General features: G+C 41.9%; 2 protein-coding genes across 2 annotated transcripts; one reads left to right on the top strand and one right to left on the bottom strand.

The window, feature by feature from the left end:
• Nucleotides 1–9,554: 9,554 nt before the first annotated feature.
• On the top strand, nucleotides 9,555–12,175 carry LOC146982537 (tripartite motif-containing protein 16). The gene is made up of 3 exons (XM_085785587.1): nucleotides 9,555–9,633; nucleotides 10,201–10,340; nucleotides 11,741–12,175. Exons 1-3 carry the CDS (start codon nucleotides 9,555–9,557, stop codon nucleotides 12,146–12,148), a joined length of 627 nt encoding a protein of 208 aa, XP_085641713.1. The 3' UTR covers nucleotides 12,149–12,175.
• A 1,773-nt stretch (nucleotides 12,176–13,948) lies between these two features.
• On the bottom strand, nucleotides 13,949–23,595 carry akt1s1 (AKT1 substrate 1 (proline-rich)). The gene is made up of 5 exons (XM_085783561.1): nucleotides 22,917–23,595; nucleotides 21,102–21,387; nucleotides 20,893–20,976; nucleotides 18,152–18,324; nucleotides 13,949–14,432 (listed from the first exon to the last, which is right to left on the bottom strand). Exons 1-5 carry the CDS (start codon nucleotides 23,352–23,354, stop codon nucleotides 14,295–14,297), a joined length of 1,119 nt encoding a protein of 372 aa, XP_085639687.1. The 5' UTR covers nucleotides 23,355–23,595; the 3' UTR covers nucleotides 13,949–14,294.
• Between the last annotated feature and the right edge of the window lie 1,092 nt (nucleotides 23,596–24,687).

The raw sequence follows: 24,687 nt of genomic DNA, 5'->3' as shown, positions 1-24,687 counted from the left end.
GGGGGTCACGGCACAATACTATTTAAGCCCACTCACTGACAGCAGTAAGCAGCAGGTGTTGAAATTTGTTTTCATGCCTCACACGGAGCAGATCTGGTATTATGAGGAGCCGGCGCTAAGCGGGTACTTACGCTTCATTAAAATTCCTCCTCTAATGACACCGAGGCTCGTTCTCTTAGTTATTTCCTATTATGTTGTATCAATCAAGATGAAGTCAATTAAGGGAACCCTCCCTCCCACTATACCCCCACTCTCCGACCCAGAGGTCCAACACAGACACACGACCCACTGCCTAAAGGAGGACACCACTAATTCCCAAGATTTGAACATAATCAAAGTCTTTATGACTTTTCATTTCAGAGCTTTTCTCGTTCATTAAAGTCTGTGGTCGTCGATAACAACAACAGTTTTCTGCCTTTTAATCTGAATCATTTCTGACCTACTTCTACTGGAGTATTTCAATTTTATTCTATAATTCAATTCAGAAGTGAAATGACTTTTTACTGAAATTATTGCTTTGAGGATTAATTGCAAATCAGGATTATGTGTTGCAAAGTAACATTTCAATAAACGTTAAAATGCCACTTATATTATAATGTACAGATTAATCTAACAATATAAATCTAATAATTTAATAACTTGGTCATGATGAGAAAATCATATTTTTCACTTTATACATTTTGCTGATGTTAAAATACTTTTTCCCCCCTATTGCCTCCAATTCTGGAAATGAAATCATAAAAGAAAAGTTATTTTTTTAACAAATTTGTCTATTTGATCTTTGAAGTTCGAGGCCATTCTTCATCTGCGCCTTCCTGCTGTTTGTCATGTTTGCAAATGTTATAATTTTAGTTTACTGCAGAATCATACTGTACGTTTTCTGGACTGGTAAATGCTAAAGAAGATAGTTAAACAAAAGCAAGTGGGACAAAAGACTTGAATTTCTTATTTCTATGTAGGCTATCTCCTGGCTGCACACATATGGGTCAAAACAGGTCTTCTTCACACCAGTTCAGACAAGATATTCGATTCAACTTACGATGAAGACTCAGATTCGGGTCTTAACCCAAAACCACATCCACTTTTTAGAGTCTATTAGCTCAGGAGATGGCGAAAAACCTTTATGTATTTATTTATTTAGGCCTACTTAGCACTCCTCAACAAAAGATTGCAAAGTGCCTTGTGAAACATTAAAAACTGCTAACATGGGGCGGAGTTTAGCTCAGTTGGTAGGGCACCTGCCCCATGTGCTGAGGCTATAGTCCTCGCTGCAGGCGGCCCCGGTTCGAGTCCCGCGTCGGACGGCCCTATCCTGCATGTCATTCCCCCCATCTCTGCCTCCCATTTCCTGTCACACTCTCAACTGTCCTATCTAATAAAGGCATGAAAAGCCAAAAAATATACTTTAAAAAAAAAAAAAAAAAAACTGCTAACATAAAATAATTTGTCAATAATTAATAATAGTTAACCAAAAAACAGCTTTTTACTTACCAGTCTTGCACACATTGTTGTTTAGGTACAAGGGTCAAACCAACTCCAGTGACTCGGTATCGGAAAGTGATGAGGAGCTAGCTGGTTAGCATGCTAGTAGAGAGAGAGAGAGACAGATTGTTTTCCAAAGCTGGAGCCAGACCTTAGTGAGTGAAAGAGATTAAGTTTGATGCTAAAGAGTTGCTAATGCTAACATTAGTCGTGTAGCAGTAGTAAGCTCCTGAAAAATGGCAACAATGAAGACTGACTCATAACTAACACATGCCATAGATGTTTGATTAAAAGTAGCTACTTGAGACGAGAAGACTGAAAGCAAATGTCAGCAACATCTATTAGCTACATCTGACAAGTTGTCATTTTGAATTTCTGGCTGCTAGCTCTGCCAGGTCGTTCTCACAGCAGCGGCTGATTAATGGGAGGCTGACGACGGATAGTAACTGGTGAGGAGCTGGCGTCCATCTTGGATCCTGACTTTTCTCCAACTCTCCGAGCACAAACTAACAAACACCTTGTAGGCCTATCCATCACAATTATTCAGTGTATTTACATGGACTTGAATATCCTGGATAATCGGATTTTTGTGTTTGTGACTGTACACATAATATCCCGATTTTAGAAACCAGGATACGCCAGCATCCCAGTGTTGAGAAACCTGGTTTTGCTACCCGGTTTCTGACAACTGTGACTATCTGCGCAGGTGCAGCCAAGTGACGTATTATCAGAACAAACATGACGGCGGCGAACCGTTCATACTTTTGGAGTATTGTCAGAAACCAGATACTGGTAGCCATTTATCATGTTAACAGGATTATGAAGGACTCAAGTAAACGCAGTATCCCGAATATGATAACCAGGATAGCCTACTCAAGTCCATGTAAATGCACTGACTGAAGTTGAAGTTTTAACAATTGTTGAAGCTCTTGTTGACGCGCAGACCAAAAAAAACCCAACTTGTTGAACTAATGAATCAAAATCTCAAGAAAATACTCGGTGAGACGTCTGGGTGCCAAGCTTTGACCTGAACAATTTTCTGCACATTGCTAATTTAAAATAAAAAATAAAAAAAACGGGGAAAAAACCCATTCATGACATCATCTCATATGAATGTGTTTGTCAGATCTTGCGGCGCACATGCTCAGTCCATGTGTATGCAAATGAGCAACAACACATACTTGGGATATACTGGGTATTTGCTTGTCTCCATCCATCTGATCCCTGGAGGGGATCAGGAGTTTCATGTGACAGGACAGGAGTAGGATCCCTAACCCGTTAACGTCCAACCAAAACTTATGCACATTCTTTCCTCCCCTGCTCATTTTACCCTCCTCCTCCTCCTCTTCCTCCCCCTCCTCCTCCCCACTCATTTGGGAAGTTAATAAGAGAGCGAGAGACCAGAGAGTCCAGAGACGCTCAGACAGACGCCACTTGTCACAAGAATCTGACCCGTTCGATGCCAACCAGCACCAAGGGAATCATGCCTGTACCTAAGAGAGCAGGTAAGAAATCACCTGAGTGTCTGTGGGCACCTGGGAGGGAGCTCGTTACGTTACAACATCAGGCAAATTAGAGGTTAAATTAGATTAAACTTAACTTAATTGTCATTGTGTGAGCACAAAACCAATCAAATGTCGTTAGTGTCAAACCAAAGGTGCAAAAATAGTGTGATTTAGTAGTGCTTAAAACAGAATATGACAGTATTAAGAGATGTTGTAGCTACAGTGGAAAGTTTCAATATACAGAATTTAAATATCATATGAGACAAAAGCTTCATTTGTTTGTCATTAATCACTGACATTAAATAATAAACTTTTTACTTTAGTTTAAAACAAAATATATATTTAATATGTTTAAATCTGCACTGTTTGTAAAAAAAATTTCATGATTCTGTAACTCAATTAGCTCCAACTACAATAAATAATTTCCATATTTTATTGCTCAGTGCCAGACGGACTCTAAAGCTTCTAATTCCTCGCAGTTTTATTAAAACTTTTTATACTATTTTTTTCAAATGCATCTGCAACAGGAGATTTCATATTTAATCTGTTTTATGTTTTTGAAACAGGAAATGATCTATTTATGACTTTTAAAATGATGGTTGTTCATTAGTGGTTTATTTTCTTCCCACATTTCACACATATAGTGCGTCAGCGTCTTATTATAACTACACACATCACTCAGATGCACCGGACCGTATTTATTATATTATTATTTTTCATCACATTCAATGTGTCACATCTGAACGCGGTTGGACTTGACTTACTGCCTGTCACAGTGTTTTATCATGTGTTTAATATGCTGTTTATTGCATGTTGTTAAGTTTCCTCGTGCTGACCGTCCCTGCAGGTCAGAGCCGAGCCAAACATCCCTCCTCACCTCCGACTCTCGTCTCATTAATCATGTCAACGAAGTGCATGACAGCGCCTCAGCCCGGACGGTTACTGTTTCTGCTGCGCCTCCTCCCCGTGTTCCCTTCGATGTCAGTCAGACGTCTGCAGTTTCACAGCTCACATTTCTGCCCATCTTTCTTGTTCCTGTGTCTACGGCTACGCCATCGCGCACCTGTCCCAGCATGCTTCACTCTCTTCCTCTTCCCCTCACAAATTTACTCCAAATGGAAGTCTACTGTACACCACCGCACCCACCCCTTGTATTGCCTCTTTTGGATAATACTAATCCATGCTCAGTGTTTCTCTTTCCACAATAGCTTCAATAACTCAGACAAACCAACATCCCCAGCTCCACCACCTCCTCCCAAAGTGTCACTAATCCCTCCTCTGGCAGCCGCAGTAATGAAGTGTGAAATGCTGCACAGTAATTCAAGTCCCAAAATGTAAAAGCCCCATCTAAGTTTTATTTATGGCTGTTTGATTGTGACATTATGTAACACACAGTGCACCCACCACCACTCCCTGCACCTGCACCACTGGGCACCATCAAAAGTTGACTTTGGCACTGCAGCAGAGAGATACAGTGTCGTGCAAAAGTTTGGGCACCCCTGGTCACAATTTCTGTTAAAGGGATAGTTCAACATTTTTGGCAAATTGGCCCATTGCCATAATCCCTATAGTCATAGCAGTAGGTTTGTTTCCTTTAATTGTCGGTGCAAGCTATTTTTAGAACGGCGGAGCAGAGCTACGCTACGGAGGCTCATGGGATTTCTTGGTTTCCCTCATCAAACTCATCAAATACACAATCCAACAACTCCAAAACGCTCTGGTGGACAAGTTGTGACCTGCACATTCACCACGCTATGAGATAATAACAGAATGTTACCAGACAGAGTTGTTTTAGAGGTAAATGCAGAGACACATGCCCACAACAGGAACGTGCATCAGCGGTTTTGCATGAATTTACCTCTAAAACAACTCTGTCTGGTAACGTTCTGTTATTATCTCATAGCGTGGTGAATGTGCAGGTCACAACTTGTCCACCAGAGTGTTTTGGAGTTGTTGGATTGTGTATTTGATGAGTTTGATGAGGGAAACCAAGAAATCCCATGAGCCTCCGTAGCGTAGCTCTGAGCAGCTCACGGCTCTGCTCCGCCGTTCTAAAAATAGCTTGCACCGACAATTAAAGGTTGCGAACCTACTGCTATGACTGTAGGGATTTGCCAAAATGTTGCACTCTCCCTTGTTGAACTGTTCACATTAACAGAAATTTTGAAAATTTGGCATGCCACTCTAGTCGATAATAATAATAACCCGATGTGATTGGCTAACGTTAGCTGCAGAGAGGATGATAAACGATGTAGATTTGATGAGGCGGGGAAGATCAGTCTCCTTCCTCTCTGATGTGGGGACACGGGGCGTCCAGCCAGGACGTCGTCCTCCGGCACCAGAGGGACGAGACCCACATGGACCAGCGCCACCTCCTCTCTCCCCTCTGATCTTGCTGCCTCAGTGGGATGTCTTGAACTTGATCTGCACAGATAATGTAGCTCTGTCCCACTGGGAGAGGAATCTGTGGAGGTGGAGTGGAAATAAAAAAAGGCGGGGGGGGGGGAGACGGGACTGAACATTCACCGAACATCCGGCATTGACCTTTCTTGCCATCATCTCTTTTAAAAGGGATGAGAGTGTTTTGTAGCTCCGTCTTAAGATCCAACGCAGATTTATCAAACTTTTTTTTCATCCTTTTGAAGTTTTACTCAAATCCAGCTCCGTTACTTGTCAGATTTTTTTTTTCCTCTTCCCTGAGAAATACCATCTTCATCCAGGTGTATTCATCCATTATTCCGGCCGTGATTCATGGAGGTGTCTTCCCTCCTTTTATGGTCCCTCTTCTGCTCTTAAATATTTTTATGCCTCACACCTCAATCTCACATCCCTCTCTGTCTCCCGCACGTCTCTATTGCCGCCGTGTCAACTCATCAATCTTTCCGAGTACCTGTTTATCTCTGCCGAGCTTTCCTGTTGATCCCGCTGAGCATGGACGGGCATCCAGGGAGGAGGTGAGGGGTGGGAGTGGGGGGGTATTAACCTCCATGGAGCAGCTGTAGTGCGGGCCAGTGTCCAACCACCCAGCACGCCTGTCATCCAGTCTGATATCTCACTCCAAGGTTGTCGGAACATCTTATAAATTTCAAGATGGATTTATTTGCAGTGTGTCATGTCTTTAATCTCCCCCCTCTGTGATTCCTCTTAATGCCTCGATGAACCCGGCACGAGGGGTTTTCTTTCATCGTTGCCCCCTCGTCTCTCCTCCTGCTGTGTTCCTTTAATCATGGAGGGAGGGGAGAGAGACAGATGAAGTGATCTGTCACCAGCCTCTTTCTGCTACACCAATTTCCAATGACGACTGCACCTGACCTTCACTCTGCTCCTCCTCCTCCTCCTCCTCCTCCTCCTCCTCTGTCCATCTGCTGCTCAGCGGTTTTTTGTTTTTTTGAATGCACATGCACCGACTCCTCCTCCGTACTAAAATCTGGTCTGACACTGGATCCTAAGCCTCAGTAGGGTCCAATTAATATCCCTGCATGCCCGAGCAATTATCAAATTTTCTGGGCTTTACGTGGCTTCGCTCAAGTAATTGTCTTCAGTATAATAGTCTCCTCTCTCTGTAACAGTAACGCTGTGTATTCAGGCTGCAGGAGAGAGGAGAGAAGCTCCACGTCTCCTCTCCGCTCTTTAGCTGCAGTTAAACCAACTTCAGCCCAACAGGCAGCATTCAGAGAAAGCAGAGGCCGTTCCCCTGAATCCCACCCACTGTTTGTTTTCAGATGTGACACCACACACACACACACACACTCCCTGTTTGTGTGTCCTGGTCGTCAGGCTGTAGGGGGGGGCAGGGTCACGCAGGGAGGACGGGTTGTGTTTCCTCAGGCTCAGACATGTGTGGACCACCGCACCTGAAAGAGCCGACGGTCCTCCTCGCCGTCAGGCTGTGAGATCAAACACATCAACACCAACAGGCCGACGGTCACCTGAAAGAAAAAGACGTTCAGTCAGTCAGTTGGTGTGTTTCAGAATCTGGATCAGAATAATTTAATGATCTCCAGAGGAAACTGGGTTACAGGGTTAGAAAGATAAAGAGTATGGTTGTAGAAATGAAGAAAAGATAAGATAAAATAAGTTAAGATAAGATAAGATAAGATAAGGCCTAGACATAAAAAAAAAAAGTGGGAAAAAATTGAATATGTAAGCTAATATGTATTTTATTATGACTGCACAACATAAAATTCATGCACAATAATTAGATTAGAGTTAGATTTGATCAATCTGATCACAGCCACATTGTACTAATGCTATTTCACTACAGTTACTTCACCAATTAAGACTTCACCTGCATGATGATGATGTACAGTATGTTAGAGATGCAACCATCATTCAAATTGGCTCAAACAGAGCATTTTACTTTGAGTGCATTTTGTTGATTCATAAAAGTTTTTGCACTGTGGTGGTGCCACTTTTATGAAAGTATGATGGGATCTCACTACTTCCTGGATCACTGATTATTTCCAGAGTCATTCTGTTTTGGTGATTCTTTGGTGATGTTCACATCTTTCCAGATTTAAACCTGATTGTCAAAGAAAGCTGTCCGCTTCAATATTCCTACTAATTATAATAATGATAATATGGGTTTTCAGAATAAAAAACAAAACTGTAGGAGCCAAATCACAAGAAAAAGAAGAAACATATTGGTTTGAGTTATTTAGAAGTTAAAAGGTTGCAGCTTCCCTGCAGGAAATTGCTGTTAAAACCAGAAAACTGATTTGTACACACCCACTTATATAATATAGGCCTATTTTGAGTAAACTTCCAAAAGTACAGCAACTGAAAGACAGGGAACAGTTCATCTGTGATATTTCCACTTGATGTAGTTGTGTGCTTATAAAAAGCGACGTCTCAGGTTAAATAACTGAATTAATTTGAGGCCATATTTGTCTGTACAGAGAGTATATGTGATATTCTGAGGGGGGGGACATGCTATTTTTAACATTAAATTGGTAAAGTATGGAGGAAAAAACTGGTGGGTAAGATTAAGTATAATCAAATATGTTGAGAAATCATGTTCCTGAGCTCGCTAATGCATTTACTTCACCGCCATGAGCCGTAAGGAAATCAGTTAGAAGCAGCTTTATATGGATCCAGAGGAAAATTGAGGCTGTTTTGTCTAATTCTGTCAACGGCGGGGAAAAAATCTCACACAAACCGACCTGATGGTGGTGGTGGTGACGTAACCGTCTGATAGGTGAGTAAGAGTGATGAGGAGCTGGTTGTCTGTGTGAAATCTGAGAGACGACGGTAACACGATGACCTGGGTAGACCAGACCGGACCAGACCGGCACCACCGAGTACCCCGAGAGTTTTTCTGCGAATGTCAGAACAGAAGACACATAGAGAGTGACTCAGAGACTGGAGGAGGAACAAACAAACGAACAGAGATTACACACCAGCCCACAACATGACAAACATGCCCTGGGCAGTGTGAAATAACAGCATCACATACACACACATACAGAGAAAGTGTATTCTTAGACCGAGACTCCTGCTGTCAGTCTCCGTGATGTGTGTCCTGAACAAATGTATGCCCGGTGCCTCCAGATTCCTTATGTTGAAACCTAAACCTCGAGACCGCTGCGGGTGGGGAGAGAGGAACTTGAACATGAATTAGTGCTGACTGAGCCAACATTGCGCAAATTCTCCTCTGTGATGGAGCGTATGTTGAGAGCAGCCGCAGGTGATTTAGTGTAGATGAATGGCAGCCTGACAAGAGGCCTCTGATCGAGGGAGGAGGCTGCGGAGAAAGATGAGAGGGTTTAAAGTAGCTGGCTGGAGTTTACTTGTCAGTGCCATCCCTGACTGGTGTGTTGTTGTGCATTTCATTTTGTACAAGAAGACACTGGCAAGAGGGATCTGCAGCGGAGAGGCCATAAAGCACAGTAGCTACTCATATATAGGCTACAGTGTCACACACACACACACACACACAAGCTGAGCAAGATGTTGGTAAAATAACACACTGACTTTTTTGTTTTCCAGGGAGAAAAAACAATGCTGCTCCAGAAGGTAAAGAGCAGGATGAAGTTCCGCTGTTGTTGTCTTTTTTATTCATCTAAACTTAAAGGGATAGTTCATAGTTTTAGCAGTATAGGTTCGTTACCTTTAATTGTTGGTGCAGATCGTTACCAGACAGAGTTGTTTTAGAGGCAAATTAATGCAAAACCGCTGATGCGCGTTGCCTTCAGGGACAGTCTTTCAGCAAGCAGTCTCTGCATTTACCTCGAAAACAACTCTGTCTGGTAACGTTCTGTTATTATCTCATAGCGTGGTGAATGTGCAGGTCACAACTTGTCCACCAGAGCGTTTTGGAGTTGTTGGATTGTGTATTTGATGTGTTTGATGAGGGAAACCGAGAAATCCCATGAGCCTCCGTAGCGTAGCTCTGAGCAGCTCGCGGCTCTGCTCCGCCGTTCTAAAAATAGCTTGCACCGACAATTAAAGGTAACGAACCTACTGCTATGACTATAGGGATTAAGGCAATGGGCCAATTTGCCAAAATGTTGAACTATCCCTTTAAATATGATTGGCCTTCCTGGCTGATTCTCATCACAACTGTTTATGTTTGTCAACTCAGAGAAGCTGCCGCCATATGAGCCAAACATCCCTGAACCAACCACCAGGGCCGACTTCATGAAGTGTAAGACTGTTGTTTCTTTATTATCTGGAAGCTGCGTTTTAAATGTGGATTGGAAAATAAAAACTTACACAATATCTACTGCCAATTAAAGTAAAACCATATCAAACTAATTGTAAATAAAGAACAACTGTATGGAGTCTTTTCCTCATACTATAGGATAAACATTATGGGGGTGGCAGCTATGTTTAAAATGCTAGTGTAAATAAAATACTTAAAGTATATCATATATCACAAAACTTACATTTGTCACATGGGTTGTTGTTTATATGTATTTATATATAATGTTAACATTATCTGTTCCTAAGGAGCGTATGTAATTCATAAACTTCATTTTTAGAGCATCTTTCATGACAAACTGCAGCCCAAAGTGCTTTACAACAATATTTAAGATAATTCACAACAACAGACTTGATGAGTCAGGAGAAATTAGAAGAGATGAGATCATGAATAAATTGTTAAATATTACTTTTTTCTTTTCTGTTTATGTTCATCCTATTTCTCAGATCTTTGTGTCTTTATGTCATCCGACCTGTTTCTGCCTCTTCACCTCCACTTTCTCTCTCTCAGACTGGTTCAATTTCTCTCTGGACGATAAAACTGCACAGAAGCTGTTGTGGATTTCAGAGGGCGGCTCTAAAGTGGCTCGTACGTCCGATGCAGTCTGTCCGTATCCCAACAGGCCTGAGAGATACGAGCACTCACCACAGGTACGTCTGAACCTGGACCAGCTCACCTGCACCAGGCACAAGACACAAAGTTTTAGAACGGGGTGTCAAACTTATTTCAGTTCAGGGGCCATGTACAGCGCAATTTGATCTCAATTGTGACGGACCAGTAAAATAATGACATAATTACCTATAAAAAAACAAGAACTCTAAATTCTTCAGTTTGTTTTAGTGTAAAGAAGTACAAGTAGCCTACAATATGAAGATATTTATAGAACTATCCTTTTACAAAACATTAATGTAACATTACGAGACTTGCTTCATGTGTCGTAATGTTACATGATGTTACATGATTATCTCATAGCGTGGTGAATGTGCAGGTCACAACTTGTCCACCAGAGCGTTTTGGAGTTGTTGAATTGTGTATTTGATGAGTTTGATGAGGGACAGGGGTCCTGCACCGTTCACCTCCTTTCTGTTCACTGAGCAGCTCACGTCTCTGCCCCGCTGATCTCAAAACAACATGCACCGATAATTAAAGGTCATGAACCTACTGCTATGACTAGAGGGATTATGGTGAGAGGAGAAGTTGCCAACATGTTGAACTATCCCTTTATGGTGGGGCATTCAAGGTTAAGCAACTCCATTATACACTGATCTGATCTGATCCGATCAGCTGATTGATATAAATTTTGGCTAACCCTTTAATTTACAGGCGGCTAATTAAGTGATAATGTCAAGAAATAACAATTAATTGCGTAGAAATGTCTAGAAATAGCCTAGAAATAACGGTCAATTTCATAGTAATGTCATGTTTTTCATGAAGGCAAAAGATTACACACGCTTTTCATGCTTTCAATTTTTTTGGAAAGCCAGAATTTTTCTCCACCAAGTCGTTGCAATTTATGGGCGATTTCTACACAGTCAGTCGTTATTTCTTGGCTATATTTCTCGACATTACTTTGAAATTGACCGTTACTTCTTGGCCAATGGTTCTCAAAGTGGGGTCCGGGGACCCCCAGGGGTCCTTGAGAGGGTTGAAGGGGGTCCCCGACTATCTTTTCAAAATTTTACTTAATTTTTTTTTTTTACAGAAATGTTACATTTTTACCAGACATTTCTTGAATTTTTTTCCAAAAATTCATGCCATTGGTAGTAATTCGAACATATATTGATCAAAAAAAAAAAAGGACGTTATTAAGTCTTGGAACAAATATTTGTGTGTTTCTGGTGTTTGCTTCAAAATTTGGTCCAATGAGGGTCCATGGTCTAATTTGTGTAAATTTGAGTCCTTAATGTAAAAAAGTTTGAGAACCACTGCTCTAGGCTATTTCGCAATTAATTATTTCTTGACATTATCACATGATAATCGGCCTGTAAATTAAAGAGTTACCAAACTGTGTTGCCCAGCTCATCACTGGCTCCCCTGCTGTCTGCCCCAGGTGCTGTGTAAGGAGGGTCTGCTGGGGCACCGGGGCTACTGGGAGGTGGACTCCGACGGCTGGGTGGTGATCGGGCTGGTCTGCGAGAGCGCGCCGCGGAAGCCCCAGGACGGCGCCTGCGGCCTCGGGGAGAACAGCGCCTCCTGGGGCGCCGGCTGGTCCGGGTCCTGCTACCAGGTGTGGCACAACAGCGAGAACGTGGACGTGCAGCTGCCCAAGACCACCACCATGGGCGTGTACGTGGACCAGCCGGCGGGCATCATCAAGTTCCTGCTGGTGGAGGGGGAGGGGGCCGAGAGGGAGGTGCGGCTGATCCACAAGTTCAAGGTCAACGTGCAGGAGAAGGTGCTGCCCGCGCTCTGGGTCGGGACGAACTCCTACTGTCTGCTCCGGAAGAAGGATCAGTGATGTTTTATTATGATTACATCGTTATGTTATAACAGTGGTTCTCAAACTTTTTGACATCAAGGACCCTTAAATTGATACAAAGTAGACCACGAACCCCCATTGGACAAAATTTTGAAGCAAACACCAGGAAAATACACAAATATTTGTTCTGAGACTGAAGAATGTTACTCTTTTAGTCAATGTACGTTCAAATAAGGGTCAAAACTGCAATTTTTTGTTAATTTGTAGAGACATTTCTGAAAAAAAGGTAGTTTCTTCAAAAACATTTCAACATTTCTAGAAAAAAAGTGGTCAAATTTCTCCCAAAAAAGTTTGTTACAAATTCTAGAAGAAACTGGTAAAATTTCTCAAAAAAAAAAAGTAAATAAAATAATAATAATTTTTTTAAAAAGTAGTAAAAATTTCTCAAAAAACTTTAAAAATTCTAGAAAAAGTGGTACAATTTGAAGAAAAAGTTGGGGACCCCCTTGAACTCTCTTAAGGACCTCAGAGGGTCCCCAAACCCCACTTTGAGAACCATTGTGTTATAACACCTTTAAGTTGTTGTAGTAGTTCGGACAGGGCAGGGGGGCTGTGTAAATTTAAGGTGGAAAGCTTGAGAAGTTTAGGGGATCACATGACATCTTTGTAGACTGTGCATGAAAAGAGCTTATTTATTTCACATTATCCACCTTTTTCCGAACGTCAAAAACGTAAGGCGGTTTTGCTCTTCTGGTGGAATTTCATGTTTACATTTCCATGGTTTCGGTAGTCGAGGTAAATGCATGGATGTTTTTTGTTTTGTTTTTTTCAATGAAAATCTGTAAAACGCATGGATCATCACACCAGCTTTTAACAATGCATATCACACAAATTGACATCTGTGTTAAAAGCCAGCGTTAATAGATCCATGCATTTACAGCAACTATGACAACGACTGAAAACCATAGAAACATAAACGTAAAATTCCACCGGAAATGCAAAACCGGAAGCCGGTTTTGACCATAGATGACGTTGGGAAACTTGTGGATACCAAAAGATGTGTTATTATTATTACTTTATTTCCTAGTGTGTGTATGATATCAATGTATTTTATCTAAAAGTTGTGTATGTTTTATTACACACATGGGTTTGGTGTGTTATTAGAGAGCTTGTTAAAGTTAAAAGCCTATATATTTTTATGTGCTGATTCTAGTCAATAAATTAAACTATTATGTAATAACACTGAGGCTGCGTCGTTCCTGCGTGATGCTGCACAGGTGGAGCAACGGCGCCCTCTACAGGATTCACATAGACAACACTGCACAGATGAGATGATCAATAACACCACCAGTCTCTTCTCTTGTCTTGGTGTTGCTCCTTTATTCGAAACATAAAAGTACTTAACGGAACATTTATTTGTTTGTTTGGTTTTTTTTGTAGTTTTTTTTAAATGTCAAAGACGGACATTTGTTCCTGTTTTAAATCAAACCATCTCTCTCTTTCTTTCTCTCTTTCTCTCTCTCTTTCACACACTCACACAGTCAGCCACTTTCTCAATCATGCAACCACTTCAACATCTGGAGCAAAAAAAAGAAAAAAAAAAGAAATAAAATAAAGAAAAGAAGAAAAAATACCATCCCCAATAACCCAGTATTGATTTACAATCATTCTATCAGTCAGTCATTCATTGGCAAAGTAAAAGTACAGAGGCTGTTATGAGGAGGTGCTGGTGTCCTCCGCTCACATTTCGAAAAGCCACAAGCTTCAGGTTAAGTCGGACATTTCTCTGGTTTCTGCTCCTTTTACAAAGGAATAGACCGTCCAATCCTGATGTTGTAGTGTTTGGGGGAGTGTGTGTGTGTGTGTGCGCGTGTATGTATGTGAGTGTGTGTGTGTGTGTGTAGTGACGGGGTGGGAGGGGAGGGTAGTGTTGAAAATGTTACTAGTGTTCATAACAACATTTGTCTTTTTCGGTTACTCCTCGAAGCGCGTGCTGTTAATTTTGGTTAGTGAGAAATAAACGGAGGTACAAGCTTCACACTGCTCCTTCCTCCCGTCGCCACGACGACACCTCCCCACCTTTTCTTCCTTTATCCTCTATCGCTCTATAGCTCGATCCCTCTATCCCTTTCTCTCTCTCTCTTTCTCTCTTTACTCCTTCTCTGTCTTCCTCGCTCTTCTCGCCTCAGTGCTTCAGGGAGAAGTCCCCCGTGTTGAGCCGGGGCCGAGGCAGCGCCCCGAACATTTCCGTCCCGTCGGTGGCTCCGGGCGCCAGCAGGGCTTTCATGCTGGCGGCGATGTGCTCCAGGTCAGCGCAGCCCACCTGAGGGAACAAACAAACAAATACACACACATTTTTTTAGGGAATTTCTGAGCCAATACCAATGTTTAAAGGAGACATATTGTGGAAATATCACTTTTTGAAGGCTCTTTAACATATATTTGGGTGTTTGTTTTGCCTTCCGGCCCCAAAATGTGAGAATTGACAAAAAAAATCTGTAATTTTCAGGCTCCTGAGGTTAAAATCCGTGTGGTTTTACGAGCTGTTCCCTCAGTTGTCTTCCAGTGATGTCATTATTATCGAATTTGCATAACCCCGCCCCTTCTACCTGGGACCGGTAGAAGGGGCGGGGCAAACAGTGGCCCATTTGCATTTAAAGGGACAGGCACTGAAACCAGCCGTTCTGAACAGGGCTGTTTTGAGAGGATGAACAGAGCTGTGATGTTTGATCCTTGGGGAATTTTGACCCCAAGGATGTCACAGAGTTGTCTTTAAGACAGCTGGGAACTGTTTTGATTTGTGGAAAAGGGGCAGAATATGTCTCCTTTAAAGTAACAATATGGCCGATGACCAATGTTGGTATCGATGTTTTTCTCCGTTGTTTATTCCTCAAAAAAAAATCTTAATTTCTCACCAAAAACAACATTTTGTCTCACTTGACTTTAACAAATTAAACCTGCACGCGCCCTCGTCTCGGCAGAGTCACATCCCCCCAAAAAATAAAAAATAAAACAGGCTTCTCCTCCGAGTCAGCACAATACGCCACTGAACAGATGAGGCGAATATCGGCCAATACCGATGTTCAGTCAAAGCATTAGCGCATCCCTACATTTTCTTTTAATTCAACCTTTCCTCTATGTTTTCTTTTTTTTTTTTACACAGAGTGACCTCACACTGACATCACAGGGTCACATGGACGCACGGAGCCGTCGTGGTCATTAGCTGCTGCACCAGGAAACTGAGGAGAGGATTGTTTGTTTGTCAGACGGCATGAAACACGCCGACATCAACTGACGGCAGGGAAACAAAAAAAAACCCCAACAACAACCACTCGCTTCATTATCAGGAGTTTCATTGTGTTATTGTCTTTACTGGACGTCTGGTGATGCATTCAAGAGCACAGGAAGATGACGGAAACTGGATCAGTGTTTGATCTGGAGGACGTTTTTTTTCCTCAAATCTTAAATTTACTCGTTTATTTGATGAGATTTAGTTCCAATCACCAAGTTTATTGCTGATTTATTGATATCTGCAGCTGTGGAAAAGACACAGATGTGAAAACAAACATTGATATTCAAAACCAGTCTCATTTAGATACATTATATTCACAAATTGCAAAACCTAAAAGGATTAAAGCATACCAGTAACCACAAACCAGTTGACATATGTCATATTTTTCCAGTGCTTTTCTAATTCTTAATTAAATAATAAATTACAACAGGGCAATCTGGGTTCAGTATAGAGGCAGAAAATGGATGGATGAATTAACCAATAAAAAAAAATGATGATCGAGTTAAAAAATAATGACATTTCTTGCTGAAATCAGCAGTTGTCTGGTACGAGCTGTCGATCTGCTGTAATCAGCAGCACTGACAATGATTTACACGCTGACTCAATCAAATTTAATTATATATTTTTTGATAACTTCCAAGACTTTCTGATTTTTTTTTCAGGCCTTTTTCATTTCAGGACCGTTTGAAACTTTTCCAGACCTGCAAACGCCCTGAACCTCGTCATGAAAACCTGTTGTGTGTGTTTTTTTTGTGTGTGATTTCGTAAGCGTTTCATTGTCAGACCCGGATTCTGTCACAGATGAACAACAACCATGTTCCTGTAACTGTTTCACAACGACCGACTGAGCTGTTACGACCTCGGGCCGTTCTCAGACCTGAGTCATGATGATGTTGAGTCCTGGACACCTGGGACCAGTTTACTGTGATTCAGTCACTTTCAGTTATTAAAGGGGAACTATGCAGGATTTATTACCTTAACTCTGCTACATTTTTAACTTAATGAAACTGCTTCGGAGTAATTGTGATGGTTAAATAAATGACTTGTAACTTGTTCCAGGGAGAATGGAGGCTCTCTGCCTTCCACCTAGCGTCGTAATCTCTTGTTTATGATAGATTAAACTACACAAATATACACATTGTAACTTTGAATATGATATATAACGTTATCCACCGCTCTGTTGATTGATTTCTCACTGGCTTTGTTGTAAACAAATGCACATGACCCTGAGGAGGGTTAGCAACACAGAGGAAAAGCAACCGGACTTGCATAGTTCCCCTTTAATTTGATTAATATATAAGGATGTAGAAGAAACACTAATAGAGATATGAACACAGAGGTAAAGCCATAGCTATGAATGAGTGTGGAGGTTATTATAAAGGCATTTTAAAATGTAGCAGCCGTCATTAACATATTTATTCTATAGTTAGAGGAAAACACAGGTTATTTCCACAGTGATGTTTGTGGGTTTTTTGTGTATTTTGTGTATTTGATGAGGGGAAACCAAGAAATCCCATGAGCCTCCGTAGCGTAGCTCTGAGCAGCTCGCGGCTCTGCTCCGCCGTTCTAAAAATAGCTTGCACCGACAATTAAAGGTAACGAACCTACTGTTATGACTATAGGGATTATGGCAATGGTCCAATTTGCCAAAATGTTGAACTATCCCTTTAACTTTCACCTGCAGAACTAAATACAGAATAAACTGCCTCCTGTATCACACAAGTGGAGCTGCCTGCGTTGCTATGGACGACCGGGGACAAAAGAAGCTATTGTGATAAACACTGAGCTGTCGGCTTTTACCTTGTCATTATGACTCCACCATCGTCGACCTCCAGCTCTGATGTTTGTGCCTCTTATGAACAAAGTGTCTTTTCTTACAAACTGGTTTGTGTCTAATCTTCAGCATCATGATGTCATATGATGATTCATCCAATCACCAAGTATCTTTTTTGAAAAACATCTGCCTAACCTTCTTCTCAAACCATCTGGTCCATCAGATCGTCTCATAATGACATGAATGAAACAATGAAATTAAAAACTATTATACACAAGTGATGATTTTAAAACTGTTTGAAGATTAAAAAAAAGTTCACACCTGATGAAACTAAACCAGTGCATTTGGAATAAATTAGATTTCCTGTTTTATTAAAAAGCGAAGGTGAGAAAATCTTTTGTATCCAATTATTTCTCATCTTGTTTGAGCGTAAAAAGATTTAATATGTCATTATAAAGTCTCCTCGTCCTGTCAGGAACATCGTGCTGTTGTTGAGGTGGTAAATCGTCTGTTTGAAGCTCTGAGATAATTATCACAGGAGACGCGACTCTAATCTGTAAAAAAAAACGCTTTGATCTTCAATATTGTGAGTGTTCACTGTTAACTCACTACTTTTGTCTCTGTTGCAAAGAAAACAGTGATTATTGAATAAATCCTGCAGGATGACGACGGACGGATGGATGGATGGATGTGAGTGACGGTGCTGAGATGTTAATCTGCTGCCGAGCGACTCCGGAGCAGGTTAGTCGAGCAGAACGGGTTATTGTGGCGATCTGCGCGGTTACAGACTTAAGCCATCAGAAAGCAATGATTTAAGCCCAGAGATAGCCGGCTAAGCCACTAATCTCGCTCTGTGATACGGGGCCGCGCAGCGTTTTAATCCCAGCATGCAAACCGCCAGCTTTGTTCCTTTTCTTTTTTTTGTAGAAAAGTGATAGCGTGTGCTGCTGTGCTGCTGTGCGTGCTCGGTGCTCACCCGCTCTCCACTGCCGCTGTCGCCCGGAGCGGCTCGGCCTCCTCTGCAGCCCCACACCGGCACCGACACGGGCAGCGAGCGGGCCAGAGCCGTGGCGTGGGCGTGGCGGGACGAGCCGCCGTGACCCATGGCCATCCCACGGGACGGAGGAGGAGCGTCCTCGCTCAGAGAGCCTGAGACGGAAAAACAACACCAGAGGTCATCAAACTGTAAAACACACGACCTAAAAGACACAGACTGTAATTTTAACCTTTAATTAATGTAAAAATCATAATGTGAGAATATGAATGAAGTTAAATACAGGTGCGTCTCAATAAATTGGAATATCATGGAAAAGTCTATTTCCAGTATTTCAAGTATTGAGTGCATAAAGATGGACATACTTTTCAGAAGGCCAACATTTCCATATTAAAATGCTTTTTTTAATTGATGTTTTGTAATATTCACATTTTTTGAGATACTGAGCAGTCAATTAAAGAGCTTTGGAGTAAAAAGAGATCAGACATGCATAGTTCCTCTTTAAATGTGAAGCCATAATCATTACAATTAAAAGAAATTAAATAAATACAGACATGAAATGTTTCATTGTGTGTGTAATGGATCTATGTAATGTATTAGTTTCACTTTCTGAATTGAAATACTGACATAAATAAACTTTTCCATGATATGATATGAATTCATTGAGATGCACCTGTATTATGTAAATTTCATATTTGTGTAAAATCTGAACAACGTGCGTATCTTTGATGCTGATGCTGCTTCATTAGTGCAGCAGAGAAGACGACCTGCATTCAGAGCAGATGTGTGTGTGGTTTTTCTTCTGTATGACCGATGTAATTTCATCTTTTTGTTTCAGTCAATATTTTTCCACAGAATTAAACCTTCTGTTATTTGGTGTCAGATTCAGTTTCTGTTCTTTACAGCTCATCAGTGGCTTCTTTGACAACCAGAGTGGGGAAAAAGAAAAACACCACATGTGGACAAACTGTATTTGAATGACATGAAAAGCTTCAGACCAGATTTCAACTGAATGACTCCAAGAATTCAGTTTAAAAGCCACAGCTTCTTGTTTTAAGGATTTCACAACACGTCACACTTTCAGTTTCTGACTAAATACTGAACCTCATGAGGGCATGTGTGTGTGCCAATGCCAGTACGCATTATTATTATTACTGGGAAACAAGCTTGTTCACATCTGACAAAAAATACCTTCGCACAACGCGCAAGAGCGGCGTGCACAAGCATTTGCGCCGTGCAACACACACACAGTGAATGGTGATGTGTGCGCTCACTGCATCCCATGTGAAAAGGGCTTCACAGTCATTACGTAGCAGATAGTCTGCATGTTCCTGCAGTGCACACAAACATCCCAGATGTGTGGTAGTGTTTCTATTGTTCTTTTAGATCTACAGTGAAAGTTTTACAGATCCACCAACAGGTTGCAGACGATGATGATGATGATGTATATGTTAGAACTAATCGCCTTGTTGTTTACAACTACTTACATACTAGAAACCCGGCATGAGAACAATAGTGACGGACAGTTTCGCTACATATACTGTATATATCTCATTTTTCACGTCACTATATCACCGTTTGGAGTCTATAAAAGTCTATAAAACCAATGACTGGACAAACGTTACTATTTCTGTGTGCACGTTATTGTAATCAGTAATGGTTATCATAGATCAGCCGGGCTAACCGTTAGTTACCTGTTTAACTTTAAAGCAGAAGTAAGCGATCCGGTCGTTTTGGCTAATGCTGCGTTCCAGGCAGGCTTTTGAAACCGTAAGTTACAGCTTCAAGTCACGACTTACGACTTTGTAGCGTTCCAGGCAACCCACTCGTGTTTTTCCGACCTGTTGCCTGTGAAAGTCACTATAACGGCCACTCGTAATTTTCGACCCGTGAACTCGTACCACATCGAACTGGTACGACTTCACAGGTCGGAAAAACACGAGTTACGGGCTGCCTTGAACGCACCATAACGTCTTGTCAGCCGACGGAGTTAGCAGCCCCCGCCCTCGTCATGGATCTATTGGTCCTCGTCCCTACGTCACCACATTCAGGCGCATCCCTTGGCTGCACACACAGCCCTTCATGCCGTTCTCTCTCCTCATTGGATAAAACTTGTAGGATACAAGGAAAGTTTTCTCCTCGGCTCAGAGCAGAGCAGAGTGACTGAGAGACCCGTGTTTCAGACCAAACACTCTATGTATACGTGTATGTGTCTATGTGTCTATGTGTACAAAAATATCGCTTACTTCTGCTTTAACAACTCAGTGACTCAATAAACGGCCCATTTTAGTTAACATGATTGAGCTAACTGGAGTAGTTTCATGCCGTGTCCGATAACGGGAGTTGATGTCCTGATGTTAGCTTAGCTACTGCTGTTAGCTGTCCCTGTCAGCTGCAGCCACTGGTGCTTTCTAGACACTGTGATTCCCCCAAACTGAATAAATACCACACATAGCAACACAAAACTGCTTTGCTCGTGCACACAGAAATAGTGATGTTTCTTCAGTCATTTCAGATTTGTCTATATGGTGATAGGGCGTGAAAAACATGATAGCTAAACTCTCATTCGTTACTACCGTTCTCATTCAAATTACGTGTTGGTTTTCTACCCGGAAGTAGTTGTAAACAACACGGCGATTCGTTCAATAGGGTTATGTTGTATATATACATACAGTATACAGTACGTATATAGATGTATGAAGTCAGTAAAACTAAAGTCTCACCATCAGTGCTCTCCTCCTCCCCGTCAGACTCAAAGAACGGCTCACAGTCCCGGGACAGAGAGTCCTCGTCCATCGAGAAGACACCTGAGGCAGGATGAGGAAGATGAGGAAGATGATGAGGAAGATGATGAGGAAGATAAGGAATATGATGACGACATCGATCGGTATTTAAAGAGACAGACAAAAGTGTGTGCGTCTCTCCTCCTCACCTGCACTTTCGTTCCCGTAGGGTCTCCTCTCGTCCATGTCCTCCTCCTCTTCCTCGTCTTCACATTCTTCTTCCAAGTCGGCGATCCCGGACCTCTGCCTCCCTCGCTCGGCCTCCAGCGAGCTCTTCTCCCTCTCCCTCTCCCCGTTGCCATTGCCGTTGCCGTTGCCGTTCTGTCCGCCGCCCGGCCCGGTCACGGCTCCAGAGCTGTAGATGGACGGGTAGCTCTGGGAGTAGAGCCGCCCGTTGGGACTGACTCCGCCCACGCCGCCGTCGCCTGTGAAGCTCTGCAGCAACAACAACAACAACAACAACAACAACAACAGGTGAACGCTGTGGGTTTTTTGTTATTAAACTTTTTAATTGAAGACAAAATAGGTTATACATGTTGCTCTTAAAACTGATACACATCATTAGATCTGATCATCCAAGCAGGTAATGAAAGAAAAATAGATAAATGATTCATTTATTTTAAAGAAAGAAAGAAAGAAAGAAAGAAAGAAAGAAAGAAAGAAAGAAAGAAAAATGCACATCATTACCAAAGCACCCACACACTCTGTCCTATACAGGTATACCTGTATCTGTACTGGTTGGCAACTTTAGGATCCAAAAAATAAGAAATGATAATGATAACTAGAAAAATAAAAATAGAATAAATAAAATACAGCAGTAGATAAAAAAAAATAGCCAATAACAGCTGTAATATTAATACGTTAATCTGCCCCATATGCACCTTCCTTTATCCATGATTTCTCCTGCAAACAGTATCGGTGATGACCAGGGACGCTCCGATCAGCATTTTTTGGGGCCAATCCAATTACCAATCACAGGAATCATAAATATTCCGATACTGATACCGATCAATACTGATCAAAGAATGGATGAGAGAATAATAATCCTGCATGTCCTGAATTTATGATCGAGCCACTTGAAATAAATAAATACAATCAGGATCTCTAAATAGCACAAACAACTTTTTGCAGCTGATATGTGTCACATATCAGCTGCAGGTGTTGCTCAGATGGCGGTGAGATACTCACATAGTATGTGAATATCTCATCTGAGCCAGCTGAGCCAGATCACAGTGGATGTGGAGTGTGTGTGTGTGTGTGTGTGTGTGTGTGTGTGTCAGGGTTATTATAAAACTAAAACTAGCAGTGAAAAACTGAAATAAAAACAAAAATGACAACTCTTCCAAAAACGAGAACTAAATAAAACTAGAATGAACAATGCAAAACGAACTAAACTGAATGCCAGATAACATCAGCTTAGGTTTAGTTTTCTTAGAGATACTAAGTTGCAGGAAGAAAACGCCACAGCTCAAGATGGGACGACTTGGAGTACGAGCCACTGGTAGATAAGAGTGAATGTAACGTGATGGGAACATTATGGGATGCAACTAAAAGGGGAAAAACCCCACAAATTTAGAAATTCACCTTCAGAGGTCTGACAGAGGTTTTCTCCTAAAACCTGAAAAACTGAAACTAAGACGAAATAAAAACTAGTCAATTCCTCAAAAATAAAAAATAAAATAAAACTGCTTCATCACTTGTTGAACTCACTAAAAACTAAACTGAAATAAAAAAAGGAAACTGAAAAACTAAATAAAAATAAAAACTACTGAAAATGTTAAAACTATAATAACCTTGCTGTGTGTGTTTTGTAGCAGCAAGGGAAAAAAACTCAGATCCACGCTCCTTCGGCGCCGATCGACCTGTTTAGGGTCCGATAATGATCGGCGGCCGATCGATCGGAGCATCCCTAGTGTTTTCTAAACTGTGACTGAGCGAACCCCCGAGTCGGGGAGGAAACTCACCCCTCTGTGTCCGGCGTCGGCGGTCAGGTCGACCATCAGCTTGGCTCCTCCGTCGCCGCCGGCCTGGCGCGTGTGTTTCTGGGCCGTCAGCATGGAGGTGGAGTGCAGCACGCCGATGTCGTCCATGTAGCGCCGCGCCGACTCGGCCAGGAAGCCCTGACCCCACACGCTGTAGGAGAAGTCACACTCCCGGGGGAAACCGCCGCCGCCGCTCCCCTGCTTCCTCCCCACGTCTCCTCCTTCCCCTCCTCCTCCTCCTCCTCCTCCTCCTCCTCCTCCTCCTCCGCCCGACAACCGGAACTTCTTGCAGGCCGTGAGTATGGCCAGGTCGCAGCCTGACTTTTGGCAGTACACCTCGGCGGCGGAAAGCAGCGCCAGCCAGCTCTCTCTGTGGTTGTCTGGGATGTCGGGCTCGGACGACTGCGTGATGGAGGCCATTATGGTGCTAAGTGCTGTGTGTGTTTGTTACCAGCTGTCTTCAACCGGACTCGACTTGAAGAGAGCGATGCTGATGCTGATGATGATGATGATGAACGCCGACGACGACGAGCGGAGGAGGGGGCGGAGTTACGTGGGCGACGTGGCCGATACCGAGGGGCATCAAACTCAACGAGGGGGGACGGTTAACGAGTCGACGGTTTGAAGTTAACTCAGTGACAGATGCTCTAAAACTTTGGTAGCTGTGACACGTCTGTTGTTTCAGTGTTTTGAGTTTCGTTTCCTCTGTCTTGCTGGTGATCAGATCAGTTTTTGCACTGGTGAAGATGCAGTGGGGGGGTGGGGGGGAGATAATGATCTAACAGGTAGAGAGGCACTGGGTGACTTTAAAGTATGATATGGTATGATATTATTATATATATTTAAATATATATAACTTGTATTTATATATATAAGTGTGTATAAATAGTGGGCGGTGTCCTTACACACTGGAGAGCCAGGGGAGAGAAAAGATGTTGCCAAGTTGCTGGTGATTCCTGGAGAAACACAAAGAGAAAGAGAAAGAGGCCATGTTGGATTATAGTGTAATGTTATGTTTGTACACTTACAACTACCAACACTGTGTATATACTGTAGTTTTTATTCTGTTCCACTTTCTCCATCACCTCACCCAGTTGTATTTAAGTTTTTTTTTCTCTTCTGCATAATTTATCCATGTGTATTTTTACCTTGCTCATTCATACAAACTGTACACTTACTTGTTTTCATGCCACCCCCACACTGTGCAACATCTCTCACCAAACAACATGTAGCCTATATATTTTTTAGTTTTCTTCTCTATTCGTAATAGTGCATATCTTTGTTTTATATTTGTACATAGTGAATTCCTTCTTTCTTTTTTTCCCCCTCATGTCTCATGTCTTGTAAATAACGGTATATATTCTTGAAATAATTTGGCACATAGCTGTACAGGATGTCTTTATCTCTTTCTCTTTGTTTTTAATGTTTGTTTTATATTTCTATTTGCGCATTTTTCTTCATGTAGAATACAATGCCACTATAACAACCACATACATTTCCTATGTGTGGGATAAATAAACAGTCTTATGTCTTAATAATAACACATGCAAAGACAGCTTAAGTAATTCAGAGGTGAGTGTTTACATTTGTGCAAGTAAAAATAGTTTTCTTCTCTATTCAAATAATATTGTACATAACAGTACATATATTTGTTTTATATTTATATTAGTGAATTATTTCTTTATGCTTTTAGTCCTTACTTATTTATGTATCCTCTACTTCTTTGCTGCTGTTGCAAGTGGGATCAATAAAA

The sequence above is a fragment of the Trachurus japonicus genome, chromosome 8 (assembly GCF_045865225.1).
Source record: "Trachurus japonicus isolate A0001 chromosome 8, Traja_1.0".
In the NCBI taxonomy this organism is placed as follows: domain Eukaryota; kingdom Metazoa; phylum Chordata; class Actinopteri; order Carangiformes; family Carangidae; genus Trachurus; species Trachurus japonicus.
The sequence above is the reverse complement of the archived record's forward strand: the minus strand, read 5'-3'. Positions and strand labels throughout refer to the sequence as shown.